The sequence below is a fragment of the Neolamprologus multifasciatus genome, chromosome 6 (assembly GCF_963576455.1).
Source record: "Neolamprologus multifasciatus chromosome 6, fNeoMul1.2, whole genome shotgun sequence".
Lineage (NCBI taxonomy): Eukaryota > Metazoa > Chordata > Actinopteri > Cichliformes > Cichlidae > Neolamprologus > Neolamprologus multifasciatus.
In genome coordinates this window covers 39,154,474-39,173,878 of record NC_140444.1, presented here as the reverse complement: position 1 = coordinate 39,173,878, position 19,405 = coordinate 39,154,474, and the positions used below count along the sequence as shown (strand labels likewise).

Sequence of the window (19,405 nt, the reverse complement as noted above, 5' to 3'; positions counted from 1 at the left end):
TGCTCTAAAGTGCATTTAAAACAAGGGAGAGCATGGTGCTGCTGCCAGAGAGCAGCAGGTGTTAGCACGGCCCCTCCCGAGAACCCTCAATGCCTACATGGATTTAAAATTGAGAGGTGGGCACCGGCGCCAGAGGTAGGTTTGAATACACAGACCGTCCACTGGACGCCTTTAACGTGCCCACCCTCAAGGCCCTATATATATGTGTGTGTGTTATGAGAGTGTAAGTAATGTGGATGTCTAAGTTGTGAGATAAAATTGAGGCACAGGTGGCCAGAAGAGGACAGAGGGGGGGGGGGAATGTCTCCCCTGCACCCTGGTGACACACCCGCACCCCAAGGCCCTACCTGTGTGGGTGGGTGTGGTGGAGCGGGAAGAGGGAGGTAGCCAGGGATGGGGAGGAAAAGAAGGGAGGGGAGGATGCCCCTCCCTAGGGCCAGCTCCCCCACTGAACGTGAAGAACGTGCCATTTAAAATTGACACAGGTGCTGATGTGACAGTCCTACCCCTTAAAGTGTTTAAGGAACTCTTCAGGCACCATCATCCTCCCAGTCTCCAAAAACCAACCAAGGCTCTGCTGGGACCTGGGAGGAGTCGTTTGGACTTCATTGTTGTCAGCGAACTTGCACTAGGAAGGGAGAAAAAGAAATATTAGAGGATGTCTTTGTCATCAGACACCTGTACACCACTCAAAACTTGCTATCCAAAGCTATGCAGTGGTCTTTGAGAAGTACGTCAGCCATACAACATCAAACTGAAACCTGATGCTCAACCTTTTTCCTTTAAGAACCCACTGAGAATCCCATTACCTCTGATGAATAAAGTTTAGCAGGAGCTGGCCAGTATGGAACAACTGGGGGTGATCAGCAGAATTGAGGACCCAACTGATTGGTGCTCAGGCACAGTGGTGGTACCAAAGAAGACGACAGCCATCTGCCAATGCACACCTTAATGAACATTGGGCAGATTGGCTGAAGCCAACATATTCAGCAAGCTGGACGCTAACATGGCGTTCTGGTCTGATGGACCTCTGATGGAAAATTCAGCCAAATACACCACTTTCATCACACCGTTCGGTCGTTTTTACTTCAAGAGACTGCCTTTCGGGATTGCTTCAGCACCAGAGCATTTCCAGAACAAGATGGTCACAGAGGTCACAGAGGGTATAGAAGTGGTGGTTTGCCACATGGATGATGTGCTGGTCTGCAGCAGAACACAAGAGGAACATGACTCTCACCTACACTCTGTACTGGGTAGGATCCAAAACACTGGAAAACAGTGGGTGACGTTTTTGGGGCATGTTCTGTCAGCCAGTGGTATCAGACCTGACCCAAGCAAGACCCAGGGTGTGAGGGAGATGAAGGAGCCACAAAGCGTGAGTGAGTTAAGGAACTTACTGGGAATGGTTAACCAGCTTGGAAAGTTTATCCCATAGCTCACAGAGAGAGACAAACTTCTAAGAGACTTACTTTCTAAGAAAAACTTCAGGAGGTGGGACACAAAACCGCACCGAACCACTGATACATCACAGTATCCAGGGCGGCCATGGCAAAAGCTAGGAGCTAATCTGTTTATGCTAAAAGGGAAAACCTACCTTCTTGTTGTGGATTATGCCTCAAGATTTGTGGAGATTACCCGTCTCACACACCACTCTCACATTATCTCAAAGGAATTTTTGCATGTCACGGGATCCACGAGCAGCTGGTAACAGATAATAGGCCACAGTTTTTGGGAGAAGCTTTTGAGACATTTGCAAAATTGTATGGCTTTAGCGATATGATGAGAAGCCTGACATACTGCCAATGCAATGGCGAAGCCGAACGAGCAGTTAAGACTGATAAGCTACCTATCCACACTTGGCTCTACTCGCTTAGAGAGCCACCCCACTGCAGAACGGCTACACTCCAGCCCAACTCTTGATGGACAGATGACTTTGCACCACAGTGCCAACACTGTCATCTCTGCTTGACCCTGCACTTCCTGACAGTGTGGTTGTCGCCCGGAGGGAGAAGGAGAGGAGGACTAAAGAGGCACAGTCATACAACCTACGTCATCGCCCACTCAGGGGCAAGAAGTGCAAGGGGCAAGGGGCAAGGGGCAAGGGGCAAGAAGTGTGAATCCCAGACCAGAGAGCCAGTGATGCCAATATTGGCAACCACACCAGGCCAAGATCATATATCACAGATGGATCTTGCGGGACAATTAAGCGGAATCGTCGGCACCTTGTTCCCATGAAATGCGTCCAAGACCAAACTGAGAATGATAGTGGGGAGCCAGAATCTGCAAGAGCCGGGGAGCAGTGCCCTATGGACATTCCAGAGACAATTTCTTTAAAACTTCCATCTATACCCAGAACCAGGTTCGGGAGAGTAGTTGTGAGAGTGGACTTGTGACTGGTCACATGAAAGGACAGGTTTAGATAAGAATACCCGTCTTTCACAGTATTCTTTACACAGTAAGGGGTAACAGTAAAGTTTGTCATATTCAAATATATATGTTCAGAAGTTGTGAAATGCCAGATATGGCACGAGGTAGACTAGAAGAAATTTGTTTTATTAAACAGGTTAGTTAGAGTTAAGGTTTTCATCATATTATACTTCTTACAGGTGTGAATAGGAACAAACCAGCCACAGAGGCAGAATAACCCTCTAAGATCTGTTGAGTCAATGGTAGTCTACCCATTGATTCTAGAAAGGGGAGATGTGGTGTAATTGCATTGCACAGTAGAATGTTAACAGAGCCAGTCAGTGTGGTTAGGTATGACAGCAGCTAGGGGGCGAGACCGATGGTTGTGAACACAAATGGAATGTTATGTCGAACAGAGTACGAATGGCCAAATAAAGCGCTGTTTATGAGTCATTGCAGTGGACCCGTTTATATTTAAATAGTACGACAGATGCAAGTATTGAGCTAAATTATGTGGTGTCTGGGTTTAGGGAAGGGTTTGTGATAGAAAATATTCAAAGCTTACTTAAGATGATCACTGCAGTGCTAAATGACTAACCGATTGGCTGGAAATGCCAAGGTCAAACAAAATCACTAAAAAAAAAGCATAAATTTACATCAGAAGATTTAAGAACTTTTTTCTTTCTAATCCAAAATCACATCCTGGAGATGACAGTAAGAGACTATTTAAACTGCACTTACCTTGCAGATTCTTGAATTCTTGTGCAAAGATTAAAAGACACATTTGAAGCCTGAGGAATGAAGGCAGCCTAAGGAGGAAGCAATTTTGCAGCCGTCAACAAAAATGGAGGCCAACTTCAGGGACAGTACTCCGGCTAATGTCGGTTAAACAAGCAATTTGCGTGGGGAGCTTGCTGTTTGCACTCACTAGACCTTGCAGACAGATGGTAAAGGCGTGCAGATGTGAACAGCCTGAAGCAAGCTCGTGCAATTGCACAGCACTGAGGCTGAGTGCTGGCAGCGAGGATTGCCGAGAGGAGAATAGGTTGTAGCCCTGACTCAATGCAAATGCAGAATCTGCTATTCCAAAAGATCCCAAACACATATCAAAACTGGTTTTGTAATGATCGAGTAGGGTTAAACTTAAGCTTCTGGAATGGCCTTCAACCTCAACCCTATTGAAATTTGGGGGGTGCACTTTAAAGCTGGGTCTATGCCAGGAAACCAACCAATTTAAATAAACTTAATTAGTTCTGCCCAGAGGATTGGTTAAATATCCAGGCAGAACTATGCAAGAAACTTGCTGATGGCTACCAGAAGCATCTAGTGCAGGGGTCGCCAACCCTTGGCACGCGTGCCACAGTTGGCACACAAAGGGTTCCATCGGTGATTTTTCGTTTTTATGTGCCGATGATTTTTTTTTGTAACAGTATAAACAATGAAAGATGGTGGATTGGCCAGATGCTGGCCAGTGTGTAAAAGTAACTCAGTTGCTTGGTGGTGGCTATGGCGTAGCTTCCACAGATTCAGTAACATTAGCAAATGGTGGAGGCCAGCAGGTGGATGAGGGAGATCGGCGGCAGGAGGGGGAGAGACCCGAGGCAGCTGCCGGTCCGAGTGTCAGGTGAACTGAACATCAGGTAAGAAGTTGTGACCTGCAGTCTATCTGGGTCAGATATAAACCAAGTTTAAGTGGAGTTTATTTTCGTTGTGCTGAGTTTTTATACTCAGTTACAATAACTCGTACTGCTACTAGCTAGCATGACAGAGTTTCTATGCAGCTGGGTGGGTGCTATGATGTTACTGATAGTTAACTTTATTTTATTCATTCAATTCAATTCAATTTTATTTATATAGCGCCAAATCACAACAAAAGTCGCCTCAAGGCGCAAGGCGATTCATAAGGTTAGTTAGTAGAGTTGCCAACCGTCCCGTAAAAAGACGGAATCGTCTCACGTTCAGAGAAATTATTACGTGTTTCGTGTTGAGCTGAGAAGGGACGCGGTTTGTCTAGGATGGAAAAAGACACAAAGCTGGAGTTATTCTGTGTCTTTACGCTGTCAGCTGCCTCTTCTTCTCTCATTCTCACCCCTCCCTCTCCTGTTGCTACATCAATCATGAAACTGATCAATGATCAGCTGATCGGCTTTTCTCTCTTGTTTGTTTATCGCCCACTTTGTGCCAGAAAGAAGAAACCAGCAGATGTCGCGCTAAACAACAGCAGCACGTTTAAGCTTGATCAGCTGTTGTTAGAATTTATTTAATATTAATTTCTAGTATCAGCTGATGTTTGCTGGAGCCACAGCTGCAAAATAGCTGCTGGTCATGATGTCGGTTTGGTTATCTGGTGAGAGGGAAACATGAAGATGAAACCAGGAGATGTCCTTACTGAATCATCAGAGCTGAACAGGTGATGGAGAAACAGGTTTACCTTTTAGGTGACATGAATGAGTTGAAGGGAAGTTATGAACTGTTTCTGAGAGACAAATAACACCAGGATCCTTTTCTATGTAGCTGACAGCTGATAGCTGTGCAGGGGCGGGTCTAGCAAAGCTTTGCCAGGGGCCAGGTAGGGCATTAACAGGGAGAGGGGGGCACAAAGAAATACTTTTCTTTCTTATTCTCATTTAAAATGTCTCGCTTTTATTAAATAATTATCTGAATCTTACAACCAAAGTTTTTATCTGATGTAAAATGTATAGAAATCACACATATACCAACAAGACTGTACATCACTGTCGCCACAGCGTTTGTTTTCATTCAAAGGCTTTATGGCTTTAATACCTGGGGGGCCGGTCTCTAGTCAAAATGCCCAGGCCGATTTTTTGTCCCAGTCCAGCCCTGGGCACGACACGCAGTGAGTTAATCTGAGAAGGAGCATTAAAAAATAAATGGCCGGGCCAGCGGTGCACATCGCAAATCAGCTCGCATAGACACATTAGTTGTGCCGCTTCTTAATGAGTATCTTAGCTAACAACCCCAACTACCAGATTCAACTTCTCATTGGCTAAAAATAACTTTGCCTACTGGTGAGAGGGACGTTGTTAGCTGTCAGTTTTTTCAAGCAATGTTGAAATTTCCACATTTCGACACTTCAAATGCTTCAGTAGCTCTCCGCTCAGCGCAGCAACTGTTAATATAGAGCGTTATTAAATTTATTGCTAATGCAATTATATGGGACATTGACTTCTGAGGAAATTTTAGATGCACTCATCATCAGAAAGGTTGCCTACCCCTGGTCTAGAGCATACCTCCACCTCTTCAGGCTGCTCCCTGACGTTGTTAGTTTTCCACATTCCAACACTTCAAAAGCTTCAGCAGCTGTCCGCTCAGCACAGCACCACAGAGATACACAGATATAGCTGTAGACTCGAGACACAATGCTTTTCGGGACTTTCAGGTGTTTGGACCAATGTTTTATTTTCTGATCAAACCAGAAATCTTTCATGAGCAGCTGGATTTGTCTCACATTAACTGGCTGAGTTAATGCCAGTTAATGCAACATCGAAGCAGCTGGAATCCACAGCTGTGCGTGTTCATGCAGCTGCATGTTCACCTGCTGGACGTCACTACCTGACAGGTTTAACTGTCTTCAGAACATTGCAGAGGCCTTATTGACAGTATTTGGCTCTAAATGTCTGTGTGAGCAGATTTTCTCTCACATGAGTCCTCAGGTAGCCTCTGAATGCTGGACACTCGGTGTTACGGCCCTAGCAGGGCCGCCTCCTGAAGTTGTCTGTGTGGGCGTGTCCGACCATCTCTCCTGCCTTACTTGCCACCTTTCCCTTTTACACAGCTGACTCTTGTCAGTAATTAAAGAGATTTAAGCCCAGGGAAAGGTGAGCTCAGTGCCAGAGTGCCATGTGAGTGGTTACAGCTAGTGAGCTGTGTGTGTTTGCGATGTTTGCAGCTAGTGAGCTGTGTTTTTGTGGTTTTCAGCTAGTGAGCTGCGTGTCTGTGTTTGCAGCTAGTGAGCTGCACTCTTTTTGACTTACTTTGTGCTTTATTGACTAACATTTGAGTTTTGTTTATTTCTTTAAATGGTGATAGCGGCTTGTCCGTCTCTTTTAGTTAGTTTTAATAGAAACTGTAATAAAACTCTTTAATTCAACCCTTATGCTTTTTTGTCTCCTTTTTCTGACCCGGACACTTTTTGTTACTTCCCCCTCACCGCCTAGACCCCTCAGGGGAACGTAACAAGTGGGGGCTCGTCCGGGATTGTTGAAAAGGGAGTTTTGAGTTGGAATTGACTTTTGATTATCTTGTTTTTTTCACCTTTAGAGATTCAACTTCCCAGTTTAGTTAGGTGAGTGTCCAGCTGAGCTTTTTAAGTTCTTCCTTCGGGCACTCTTTTATTATTTTGCCTTTCTTATTTTCGGAGTAATCCTGGGTGGGGATTAGTTCCCTGTTGGGGGTAGGCAATTCAGGGCTCCGGTCGCTGGAGTTTTGCCTTTAAAGTTGCCTCGAGCCCAGCACGCTCCAGAAGATAGGTAGGTACAGTTTGGTGTGCTTAGGAACTGGGTAAGTTGTATTTGTTAACGTGTGTGCAGAAAGAGGTAGGTTGGTCAGTTAAAGTAAGTTGTGTAGTTTTCCATTCATTGTTTAATTGTTAGGTAGTCTGAGTTGGCAGACGGGTGTGGTAGTGTCTCAATTAGGGTGTGTTTGCTAAGCCTTCTCTGCCCCCGAAATGGATGATACAGCTATTAGTGCACAGGTGTCCAGAGGCTCGTTTGTGAGCAATAACATCCACCTGGTTCCAGTTTTCTGTGAGTCCAGTGTTCATAGCTTCTTTATTGCATTTGAACGCATAGCGACTGCATTGCAGTGGCCTCAAGATGTGTGGGGGGTGATGTTGCTGTGTAAGTTGACAGGTAAGGCTCAAGAAGCGTGTTCCAGTCTGTCTATGGATGACTGCCTAGTTTATGAGAAGCTTAAAAGTGCTGTCCTCCAAGCCTATGAACTTGTACCTGAAGCCTATAGGCAGCATTTTAGAGGTTTGGAGTTGGCACAGGGTCAATCTTACCTTGACTTTGCAAGAGAGAAGAAAAAGCTTTTCGATAGGTGGTGCTCGGCAAGCCATGCTAATGATCTAAGTTCGTTATGTGAGCTAATTCTTGTGGAGGATTTTAGAAACTCTATACCTGAGTCGATAGCTTGTTACTTAAGTGAACAGAGGGTTTCCACTTTACAGCAAGCTGCCACCTTGGCAGATGAGTTTGAGCTGACTCATAAAGCAAATGCTGCAGGACACGATATCCCTGTGCGCCATAGTACATCTTGGAGAGGTAAGACTGGGCCAGCTAACAAGGCTAATGCAGTTGTGGTTTCGAGATCCAGAGCAAAACTTTGTTTCTTCTGCCACAAACCTGGACACCTTGTTGCTAACTGTTTGAGGCTGAATCTCAAACAGAAAGCACACTCAAAGCAAAAAGGGCCTGCTTTGAGAAAAGTCAGTCAGGGTTCTCAATCCGACAAGGTTGCCCGGCCTAGTAAAGGGCTACACTTGGAGCATAATTGCTCAGTAGTGTCATGTAGTCGGGGTAAGAGGTCAACTACCCCTGAGCTGCCGCTGGGTGACAATTTCCCAGGTCCTCAAAATGACCTGCAGGGGGACAGACTGTGTATAAAACCACCAGTAAGACCCGCAACCCTGGCTAACAAACATGCCTGTACCGGTGACTTGAGGAATCGTCTGCAAAGCGTTTCAGTAAGGCCCACTAGCTGCCTGCTGGGTTCTCAACATGTGATGGTTCAAAGCCCTGGCTATCACATGGGACACTGTTTCGAGGGTCTGGGGCCACTCTCTGCCAATGTTGTGAACCCACTGAGATGGGGTTGGCAGCTTCCGCAGGAAATGCCTAACCGTTGCTATGGGGTGTGGTAGGTGGAAAGCCTACAGTTTGGTGATGCAACGGTTATGGACTTGAGTTGTTTTGGTTATCATAATCATGTGACAAACCACGGGTTTGTATTTATGGGAGGGGGTGTTACGGCCCTAGCAGGGCCGCCTCCTGAAGTTGTCTGTGTGGGCGTGTCCGACCATCTCTCCTGCCTTACTTGCCACCTTTCCCTTTTACACAGCTGACTCTTGTCAGTAATTAAAGAGATTTAAGCCCAGGGAAAGGTGAGCTCAGTGCCAGAGTGCCATGTGAGTGGTTACAGCTAGTGAGCTGTGTGTGTTTGCGATGTTTGCAGCTAGTGAGCTGTGTTTTTGTGGTTTTCAGCTAGTGAGCTGCGTGTCTGTGTTTGCAGCTAGTGAGCTGCACTCTTTTTGACTTACTTTGTGCTTTATTGACTAACATTTGAGTTTTGTTTATTTCTTTAAATGGTGATAGCGGCTTGTCCGTCTCTTTTAGTTAGTTTTAATAGAAACTGTAATAAAACTCTTTAATTCAACCCTTATGCTTTTTGTCTCCTTTTTCTGACCCGGACACTTTTTGTTACTTCCCCCTCACCGCCTAGACCCCTCAGGGGAACGTAACAAGCGGAGACCTATGTCTCTGAGTGGGAGACCAGAGATCACATTAACATGTGTGTCTCTGTATTAACAAACATGCCATGTTGGCTCAGTTTATTTTTCTTATCACTGTTGTGAGGAGACCATAAATAGCATTTGTATTTTCTGTTGTTCAGTTCATTTGCTGTTATGGATAAAAAGTCTTTTTTTGTTTCATAATAGCTGATAACTATTCACTGATAGCTGCCAACATCTGCAAACAAATATAATCCTATAAAGTGGTTCTATCTAGTGTGTAACTGTTAATATAGAGCATTATTAAATTTACTGCTAATGCATTCATATGGCACACTGACATTTAAAAAATATTAAAAGAGTTGTATGTAAAGGTGAGGCAAAAAGTATAAATAATTTCTGTTTGCACACATGTAGTGATGTGCTTTAACCTGATAATGCTCAATGGTTGTAAAATCAAGTTAAAACTGAGGCTTATCTTCCAATTTACGCACAATATAAAAACTTCAGCAACGGTTGGAGATGCCACTTAAAAACACCAAAATTTAAAGAAAGCAATTTAGACCTGAGAAAAGTAATTGTTGATACTCATAAAGCAGGAGATGGACATGCAAAATTATCACATCATTTCCAAGTATCAAGAACTGGACTGAGACAGGTTGCCTACAAGCATAATCACTGCTACAGGATGGTATCCAAAAACTGAAGCTGGGCCCAGTGGGAAATGTGGATGCACCATGCTTTTGAAAGCTCAAACACCTGAATGACCGGTTGAGTTCTCACCTGGTCATCTTCTCCAGAGTGATGTGACGTTTCTGACATGGCTTCGGTGACCACTGGAGAAATGCCACTGCCAGAAACATCTAATTACATATTTTAAATTTTGATAAGATAACTAAACTAGTGGTGTCAAACTCATTTTACTTTGCGAGCCACATACTTATACTTTGATCTTAAGTGGGCCGGACAAGAGAAACTCCCCTTTCTGTCAGTGTAAAGAAGTTACATGTTTAACAGTTTTTCTACATGATTGAGAAAACACACATGAGGTTTAAGGTCCTGGACAAATTTGAAACCTTTTGTTCTCCACAATGAAAAATGGATGAAAATAGAAATGGATGCTTTAGAGAGCTCCTAATTCGATAAATTCTGCACTCGGCTTTGCAGTCTCCAGGATCATTGCAGCCAGATGCTGCACATTTTACATTTTCGCTGATATCTTCACTTTTTCCTGACAAGCTTGCATTTAAATCCAGCTCCCCATCTCTCTGTATAACCGGCCTGTACCACTACACTTGCTTTCTGGAGATGTCTGCCCACTTCCTTCTTTCACATAATGGTATCTATGTCTGTCTTTGCATGTGGTTGGCTGTATGGTGTGGCCATCAAAATAAAGTCCCAGCCTGCGAGGATTCTCAGCAGGTCTGAGGATTCAGCTCCTACGTACCGACGGGCAATTAATAACTGACACATATTATCTCGCGGGCCAGATATAATTGTATCGGGGGGCATGACTGACACCCCTGCCTTAAACTTTCTCTTGCTCATTTTAGTCCTTTGAATAACTATCCTACCAATATTTGTGTGAATATACAGTATGTTGTAATATCTAGCAACCTCCCAAACCCTTCAGTGATTTCTTGAATAAATTCTCTAATCTGCTCTAATCTGTTGCTGTGAAATTTGACAGTATTATTTATAAGGTGACTTTAATTTACATATTTATTTTCCCTCTAACTGTACTGCTACAGAATGTTTAAACATTACTAGGTTATTTAAATTACTCTTGGTATATCTGTAAACTCCCTGCATGTTGTTACATCCACCAGATCCATGGCTCCTAACCAGGAGAGAGAGACCTCTACCAAATGCTTAGTGTTCTCTCTTAGTTTCGCTCATACCTGGTAGCTAGCTTTGTCATGTGGGTCAACTCAGTGAAGTAAAGAGATGCAGTGAGGTGTCTGTGAAGCACTTTGTAACTCTGTGCTATGAATAGTGCTATGCAAATAAATGTTATTGTTATTATTATTTATTCTTTTTTTTTTTCAGGACAGCTTGTCATTAGCTTGGAACAGACTGGGTAGCATTATATTAGATGTGTTGGTCTTCTGATTTATGACACTATCACCATATGTGGACTTTGTCAAACCTCACTGCCACCATGGAAATACACAAAAGACCTGTTTGAATGACAAAGTTTTGAGGCGAGTTTAGTGCCATGGGTGTTGTGTTACTCAAGCTTCTCCAGAACAGTCTTGATGCCTGCCCAATCATCCAGGTAAGGAAATCCCAAAAGGTTGATTCTGTTCTGTCCTTAAAGCGCTGCACCCAGATGAACAGAATTAGCTTTTTGGGCTTCTCCAGAACACATCTCTTTATGGTGGTCCCATTATCCTACTGGGACAATGCTATTGCCATAGAGGTAGGAGTAATGTTTGGATGAAGTACCTATCAAAGTAACACTTAAATGAATGTCACTTTTCCAGCAGAACATTGCATTTTAACAAGCTGGCTCCTCTTCAAGTTTGGTTTTGTTGTGGCTTATAGATGTTAATCTTTTTTATCTTTCAAGATGGCAGCGCAGACACATGCAGCGACTGCTCTCTGTCCGAACAGAACAGTGTTCCCGTGTTTGTTTTGCTGTTTTTCTTGTTTTTTACAAAAACGCTCATACAGTCGTGAGCTCCTGCTCAAAATCAACATAAGCAAATCCACAAACTTTTCACACATGGAAGAGCTACAAATTACACTGAGGAACTGTGGACTGCTTCAGGGGCATCTACCATCAGCAACCCCCGCTGCTAGATCTCGCCCACAGTGGAAACGTCTCAGGTGGTGTGGGAGGAAGAGGGGTAAGCACGGAGCCGTCTGGAGTAGGCTAGCAGCTAAACCACACAAACCTGTTATTCCCACCATTGTACTGTCCAACGTGCGCTCCCTGGACAACAAGCTGGATCGTGTACGCTTACTTCGGTCCACTTTGAAGTGAGCGCTGTGTCTTCATCTTTGTAGAAACTTGGCTTAACAATAACATTCCCGACAGTGCCATTCAACTGGCTAACATGCTTTTGGCAGAGGTCAGCGACAGAGGTCTCGTCTAAGGGGGTAAGACTCGTGGAGAGGGACTCTGTGTTTACATCAACGATGTCTGGTGGCGTAACGCTGTTGTGGCTTGCAAATGTAACACCTGCTTAGTATCTCACTAAGCGCATCTCACATCACTGTATGCATCAGGAATGGCATCAGCACTCATCGCCAAGGACTCAACCAGAATGACATAAGGTGAGTTTTCACATTTCCCATTGAGAAGATGCTTATTACTTACAGCTGCTATGGTGTCAGGGCATACATTGTTAGAGCTTGGAAGGGATCTGAGAAGACATGAGGTGAGTTGTTGAATCCTGTTTTCCTCTTCCAATGCCACACTATCTGCAGCCAGAGTTTGATGAGGCTGCCACAATAGGGCGTTGGCATCCTGGTTAGCCTTTTCAGCTCTGTATTTGATTTGGAAGTTGAAGGTAGACAATGCTGCTAACCAGCGATAGCTCACTACGTCAAGTTTTGCCGTGGTCAGAATATATGTAAGCGGTTTGTTAGCCGTTACAACCATGAACTCGTTACCATAAAGTTAATCATGGAATTTTTTGACAATGGACCATTTCAGAGCTAGAAATTCTAGCTTATGAGCTGGATATCTGGTCTCGCTTGGTGTCAGTTCCCTGCTAGCATAGGCAATGATACGCATTTTATCATCCTGCTCCTGATAAAGAGCGGCGCCGAGGCCTGTAGTACTAGCATCAGTGTGCAGAACATATTGAGGCTTTGGATCTGCAAAACCCAATACAGGGGATGATGTTAACTTCTCCTTAATGCCTTCAAAGGCTGGCTGACAAACAGGTCTGCCATCTGTCTGCAAAGGGTTCTCGAGGTCTGAAATATTTGGAAGTGCCTGTTTGTTTCTGGCCTTTTTGGAGAGGTGGACAGCCACATGTGAGGTCGTTTAAGGGCTGGACTATCTTTGAATAATCCTTAACAAATCAGCAATAATAGCCTGTGAACCCTAAAAACAACTTAAGCTGTTTTGAATTCTGTGGCACTGGCCAGGCCTTAATGGCAGCAACCTTTTCAAGGTCTGTCTGCACACCATTTTTGGAGACAATATGGCCTAAATATTTAACCGATGTCTGGAAAAAGCAACATTTTTGGGGGGACAACTTTAAACCATATTCACAAAGACAGTCCAAAACATGCTTTAGCCTCTGTTCATGTTGCTCGAGGGAGTCCGAGAAAACAATCAAATTGTCTAGGAAGACGAACACCTCCTTGAGATTAGTGTCTCCAATGCACCTGTCCATTAACCTCTGAAAGCTGCATTTGTGATGGCTTGAGTCATTCGATTGAACTCATAAAACCCCAGTGGGCATACGAAGGCTGTTTTGGCTTTATCCTCCTCCTCCATCTCTATCTGGTAGTAGCTGTCATGAGAACCAGTTTGAACCAGATAGAAGAAGGTCTCCTCGGAGTTTGGCAATGCGTAAGCGTCTTTTACTGTTTGCACATTACGTTTACGGTAATCCAGACAGAGACGTCAACAGTCTGACCACAACGATGGGGAATGAGAAGGGAGATTCTGATTGACTTATTACCCCAGCATCAAGAAGCATTTTAAGGTGTTTCCTGACTGCTTCGTAGTCATTTGGATGATCCATCCATCCATCCATCTTCATCCGCTTTATCCGAGGCCGGGTCGCGGGGGTAGCAGAGAAGCCCAGACCTCCCTCTCCCTAGCCACCTCCTCCAGCTTATCCGAGGGAACACCAAGGCGTTCCCAGGCCAGCCGAGAGATATAATCTCTCCAGCGTGTCTTGGGTCTGCCCCGGGGCCTCCTCCCGGTGGGACATGCCCGGAACACGTCACCTAGGAGGCGCCCAGGAGGCATCCTTGTCAGATGCCCGAACCACCTCAGCTGGCTCCTTTCAATGTGGAGCAGCAGCGGCTCTACTCTGAGCCCCTCCCGGATGGCCGAACTTCTCACCCTATCTCTAAGGGAGAGGCCAGCCACCCTTCGGAGGAACCTCATTTCCGCCGCTTGTATCCGCGATCTCGTTCTTTCGGTCACTACCGACAGCTTGTGGCCATAGGTGAGGGTAGGGACGTAGATCGACCGGTAAATTGAGAGCTTCCCTTTTACACTCAGCTCCCTCTTCACCACGACGGACCGGTGCAGCGTCCGCATTACTGCATTACAACCGCATTGTTCCTCCTGTATCCGAGGTTCGACTAGCGGACGAACTCTCCTTTCCAGCACCCTGGCATAGACTTTCCCAGGGAGGCTGAGGAGTGTGATCCCCCTGGTCTCCCTTCTTAAAGATGGGGACTACCACCCCGGTCTGCCAGTCCAGGGGTACTGCCCCTGATCTCCACGCAACATTGTAGAGGCATGTCAACCAGGACAGCCCTACAACGTCCAGAGCCTTCAGGAACTCGGGGCGGACCTCATCAACACCAGGGCCTCTGCCACCAAGGAGTTGTTTAACTGCCTCAGTGACCTGGCCCCTGGTAATTGGCGGGTCATTCCCCTCATCCCCAGACTCTGCTTCCTCCTCGGAAGACGTGTCAGTGGGATTAAGGAGGTCCTCGAAGTATTCCTTCCACCGCCTGACAATTTTCTCAGTCGACGTCAGCAGCGCTCCACCTGCACTACACAGTGCAGGTAGAGCACCGCTTTCCCCTCCTGAGACGCCTGACGGTTTGCCAGAATCTCTTTGAGGCAGTCCGAAAGTCTTTTTCCATGGCCTCTCCAAACTCCTCCCACACCCGAGTTTTTGCTTCAGCCACTGCCCGAGCCGCATTCCGCTTGGCTAGACGTTCCCAGCACACCCTCACTACGTGTTTAGGTGCACCGGGTCTGTCCAGCGTCCTCCCCCGCCACCTGATCCAACTCACCACCAGGTGGTGATCAGTTGACAGCTCAGCCCCTCTCTTTACCCGAGTGTCCAGAACATATGGTCGCAGGTCTGGTGATACGATTACAAAATCGATCATCGACCTGCGGCCTAGAGCGTCCTGGTGCCACGTGCACCTATGGACACTCTTATGTTCGAACAAGGTGTTTATTATGGCCAAACTGTGATTTGCACAGAAGTCCAATAACAAAGCAGATCAGGGAGGCAGTTCCTCCCAATCACGCCCCTCCAGGTCTCGCTGTTGTTACCCACGTGAGCATTGAAGTGCTGGAGCACCTTCCAGCCGATTCACGGAGAGGTGAATAGGCTGCAATCTCTGTTTTATAGGCGTCTGGTGTTGGCCAGAGGGGCGCGATATGGCAGCCTCGCTTCTGTCAGTCTGCCCCAGGGTAGCTGTGGCTACAACTGTAGCTTGCCTCCACCAGTGTGTGAATGCGAGAGTGAATGAATAGTGGCATTGTAAAGCGCTTTGGGTGCCTTGAAAAGCGCTATATAAATCCAATCCATTATTATTATTATTATTGTTTCATCTTTAAGCTTGATCTTAAGCTTAACTTTAGTGGCATGGCCAAAGTCGAGATCGTGGCATGCAAAAACATCACTGTAGCCACTAAGACTCTGTGTGACCCGACTTCCATTCCTCGGGCAGAGGTGAATCACCTAAATCAAAGGTCAACTGGTCCTTGGGTGATGAACATGAGTCTGCAGACAGGCTACAACAACCCGCAGAGTTTGCACTCGACGTGATTTGAGTTTCAAAAACTAGTTCAGCAAGGATGCAGTTGCCAGGAAGCATGATGTCATGATCAGTTTTGTTTCTGATCCAAACAGGATGCTTGTAAGGACACAGCACGCAGGAGATTGATTGACAATGCTCTACAGCCAATCAGGACACAGAACACAATGCGCTGTAAGAAAAAAACACCATGCAAAATTGCACAAAAAAAAAATCAGCGAAACAGCGAGGGCGCGAAATGTGAACCGCATTATAGTTATTATATTATATTATATATAGTTATTACATTATAGGACCAGTGTACTCCAGGAGGATTTCTCAAAGCTTCAGTGACAGCAGAGATACAGACCATCACAGACTACAAGCCCACTACCAGACCGCTGTTAGTCCACATCTTTACCGGATGAGCTAAACGAATTCTTCACTCACTTTGAGGCACAAAAATACACCCCCGCACAGAAGACCCCCCACCCCCACTCCACCCCATCCCCCAACGACCAGGTGGTGAGACTATCCCCAGACAGTGTGTGGAGATCCTTTGAAAGGATCCACACCCTGCACACCCCACTAACTATCAACAGTGCTGATGTGGAGAGGGTAAACAGCACCAAGTTCCTGGGTGAGCACATCTCAGAAGATCTCTCCTGGTTAAAAAACACAGCATCACTGGTCAGAAAAGCCCAACAGCGACTCTACTTCCTTTGCTGACTGAGAAGAGCAAGAGCCTCAACACCCATTATGAGCACCTTCTACTGCACCCGCCTCATCCAGAAAGCTCTCAGCATTACAGGTGACTCCACTCATCCGTCCAACAGCTTCTTCAGGAAGGAGACTGAAGAGCCTCTCTAGACCAGCAGACTGAGATACAGCTTCATCCATCAGCCTGTCAGGATGCTGAATTCATTCCTTGCTCTCACACACAGGAACTCCAGACCTGCATTCAACTCTTCCCTCTTTTTATCTTTATATTGTTTTAGTGTACACTGAGGGCCATGGGAGCTTTGCAACTTCAAATTCCTGTGTATGATCTGTGCATATGGTTTTTGACAATAAAGCTGACTTTGAGCAGACTTTGACTTTATGGTTTCAGTAATGATTTTACAGACATTAAGCAGATGTTAGAAGAGCTTTGGATACACGTGGGTTACGCTGAAAGTATTTTAGGGAATTGCATTGTAATGAAAAAATCTACGTGTGTTTTCCTTTTTATCTAAATTTTTAAAACTACATCAAAAGAATAAAAGAAAACTTAATAAAAAACAATCAAACCGCTGCAGATATTTTGTGTAACTAATCATGAAATAAATGTGATTATCAATTTTTCTGTGCAATATACTGTACTATACTTTGCATATTTACAGTGTCTTTATGTGTGTGAGTTTGTGTCAACACAGAAGTTTTGCATGACTCACAGAATGTGCCTTTTGGTATATATCTTTATCTGTAAGCACACCAGTTAAGCCTGCTGCTTTTGCGTGTCAGAGATTTGTGCAGGTTACAAATAAGGACACAATAAAAGAGAATGCAGGTTGTGATTTTTGTAATGAAGTCAAGATCACATTCTGGTACCTGGCAATGGCAGGTTACATTGTCATGTTTAACTTTAACAGTAACTGCAGGACAACACCATTGGAACATATTACCCCTTTTTGTCCCTATGTGTGATTGTAGGTGGACCAACAACCCTTCACTCTTTGTTTAGCTCTCTCTCACTCATTTTTTCTTCTTTGTTTTTTACTCATCTGTCTTTCTCTCTCTTTTTGTTTATCTTTCTGTCTATGCAGCTGTACAGCAGTATGCCTGTATGTTTGCCAGCAGCATAAGAAGAAGCATTATGGAAGTGAAAGAGCGACGTCCATACTGCTCCCTAACAAAGAGCCGGAAGGACAAAGAGGGGCCATACAGTGGTAAGACAGCTCATTTAAAACATTCATAGAGTCTTTTATGTGTTTTTTATTAAGTATGTATGTGTTTGTCCATCCATTCATTTCATGAGTCAGCCAAGAGCTGACTGATATATATATATACCCACATAGCAAGGAGGTCTGGTATCAAGCCGGCACTGCTGGCTGACTTCTGGCGTGGTAAGTGGTATATCATCCAGATATGGGCCAGGCCTGGCATAGATGGCACTGTCTATGCGATGGCATGCCATATCTGGCTCGATTGTGGTTTGGTTTATGTGTCCCAGGCTCATAGAAAATAGGTCTGGTCCGGATCCGGCATCAAGCTGGCACTTCTGACTGACTGGTGTCATGGCAGGGTGTATGTCAACCAGATGTGGGCCAGGTCTGGCAATGATGGCACTATTTATGTTCCTATTTTCCTACTTTAGTTAGAAGACCCAAATGCCATGTTGCAATACTATACTGCTATGGTAGCCAACGTTTCAAATGTGGCTTTGACAGGTTTGTGGGTGTACACTTTATTCAAAACCCTGTGAGCTACAGCCACCAACTGGCTGTAGCTCAGGAGGTAGAGTAGGTCACCTATTGATTGGAAGGTTAGTGGTTCGATCCCTGGCTCCTCCAGTCTGCATGTCAAGAGTGTGAATATGTATGAATGTAGTTAGGAAGCACTCAGTTTAGAGAAAGTGTGTGATTGCGTGAATGTGCCATGTTGTATAGAGCAGTTTGAGTAATCTGGGAGAGTAGAAAAGCGCTATATAAGAATCAGTCCATTCACTGTCTGAACAGAGTTTCTTCATGTTACTTTTGCACTGTTACGTTCCGGTACATGTTGTTATTACATGGCTTGATTAAGATACACATTAGGCTGACATCTGGGACCAGAGCTGAAACTGTCCTGGGCCAGCACAGTCTGCAAGTGACCCGTGGCTGCACACAACTTACACAGGGCCCACATACAGCAAAGATTGACAGCCCTTTGGTGGCCCAGATCAGGTTTGCCAGAGGTAGCACATGGGCCAGCACAGGACCTCCAGTGTGTCTGCAACTGCCCTTGTGCTGGTCCATGTGTGGGCCACATCTGGCAAACCTGATCTGAGCCACAAAATGCCTTTGGTGGCGGTATGTGTAAGCACATTGTGTGGGCTAAATCTGGGCCATACCAATTTTGCAATGTGGGTATATGTATATATACAAGACGAGGAATATCCTGACCATGCATGAAGGGTTTCACCCCAAGACCAGCACCCTGAGACTGTACGCTAAGTGGAAGAAAGGAGGCCGGGGACTACTGAGTGTTACTACCACAGTCCAGAATGAGACAACAAACACGAGTACACCAGAAAGATGGCCGCCACCAGTGTGCTCAGTGAATACCTCAGGCAGCAGAAACCTAAGAAATGGGAGCAAGAGGAGGAACAATCATGAAAAGACAGGTCCCTGCACGTTATGTACCACCAGCAGATAGAAGAAGTGACTGACATCCAGAAATCCTACCAGTGGCTGGACAAAGCTGGACTGAAAGACATCTTAGAGGCACTAATCATGGCAGCACAATAACAAGCTCTGAGCGCAAGATCCATAGAGGCTGGGGTCTATCACACTTGGTAAGACCACAGGTGCAGGCTGTGTAAAGATGCCCCTGATACAATCCAGCGCATAACAGCAGGGTGCAAGTTGCTAGCCCTAGCAGGCAGGGCATACATGGAACGCCATAACCAAGTGGCCGGCATAGTGTACAGAAACATCTGTGCCGAGTATAACCTGGAAATCCCGAGGTCAAAATGGGAGACGCGATACAGAATGAGAGCAACATCAGGAAAAAGGAACACAAGAAGCAGGAGAAATACCAAGGGCTAACAGAAGAGCTCAAGATGATGAGGAGTGTGAAGGTAACAGTGGTCCCAATGGTAATCGG

The 19,405-nt window shown here is 45.4% G+C and overlaps 1 protein-coding gene across 8 annotated transcripts in view; it reads left to right on the top strand.

Moving 5' to 3' along the window:
- Positions 1-19,405, top strand: part of tenm3 (teneurin transmembrane protein 3) — a 796,285-nt gene that overhangs the window by 526,669 nt on the left and 250,211 nt on the right. For all 8 annotated transcript variants that reach the window (XM_085163565.1, XM_085163562.1, XM_085163563.1 and 5 more), the window contains one exon: positions 17,365-17,487. In XM_085163565.1, the coding sequence (XP_085019691.1) occupies positions 17,385-17,487 (103 nt within the window). In that variant the 5' untranslated portion in view covers positions 17,365-17,384. The remainder of the gene's footprint in view (positions 1-17,364; positions 17,488-19,405) is intronic.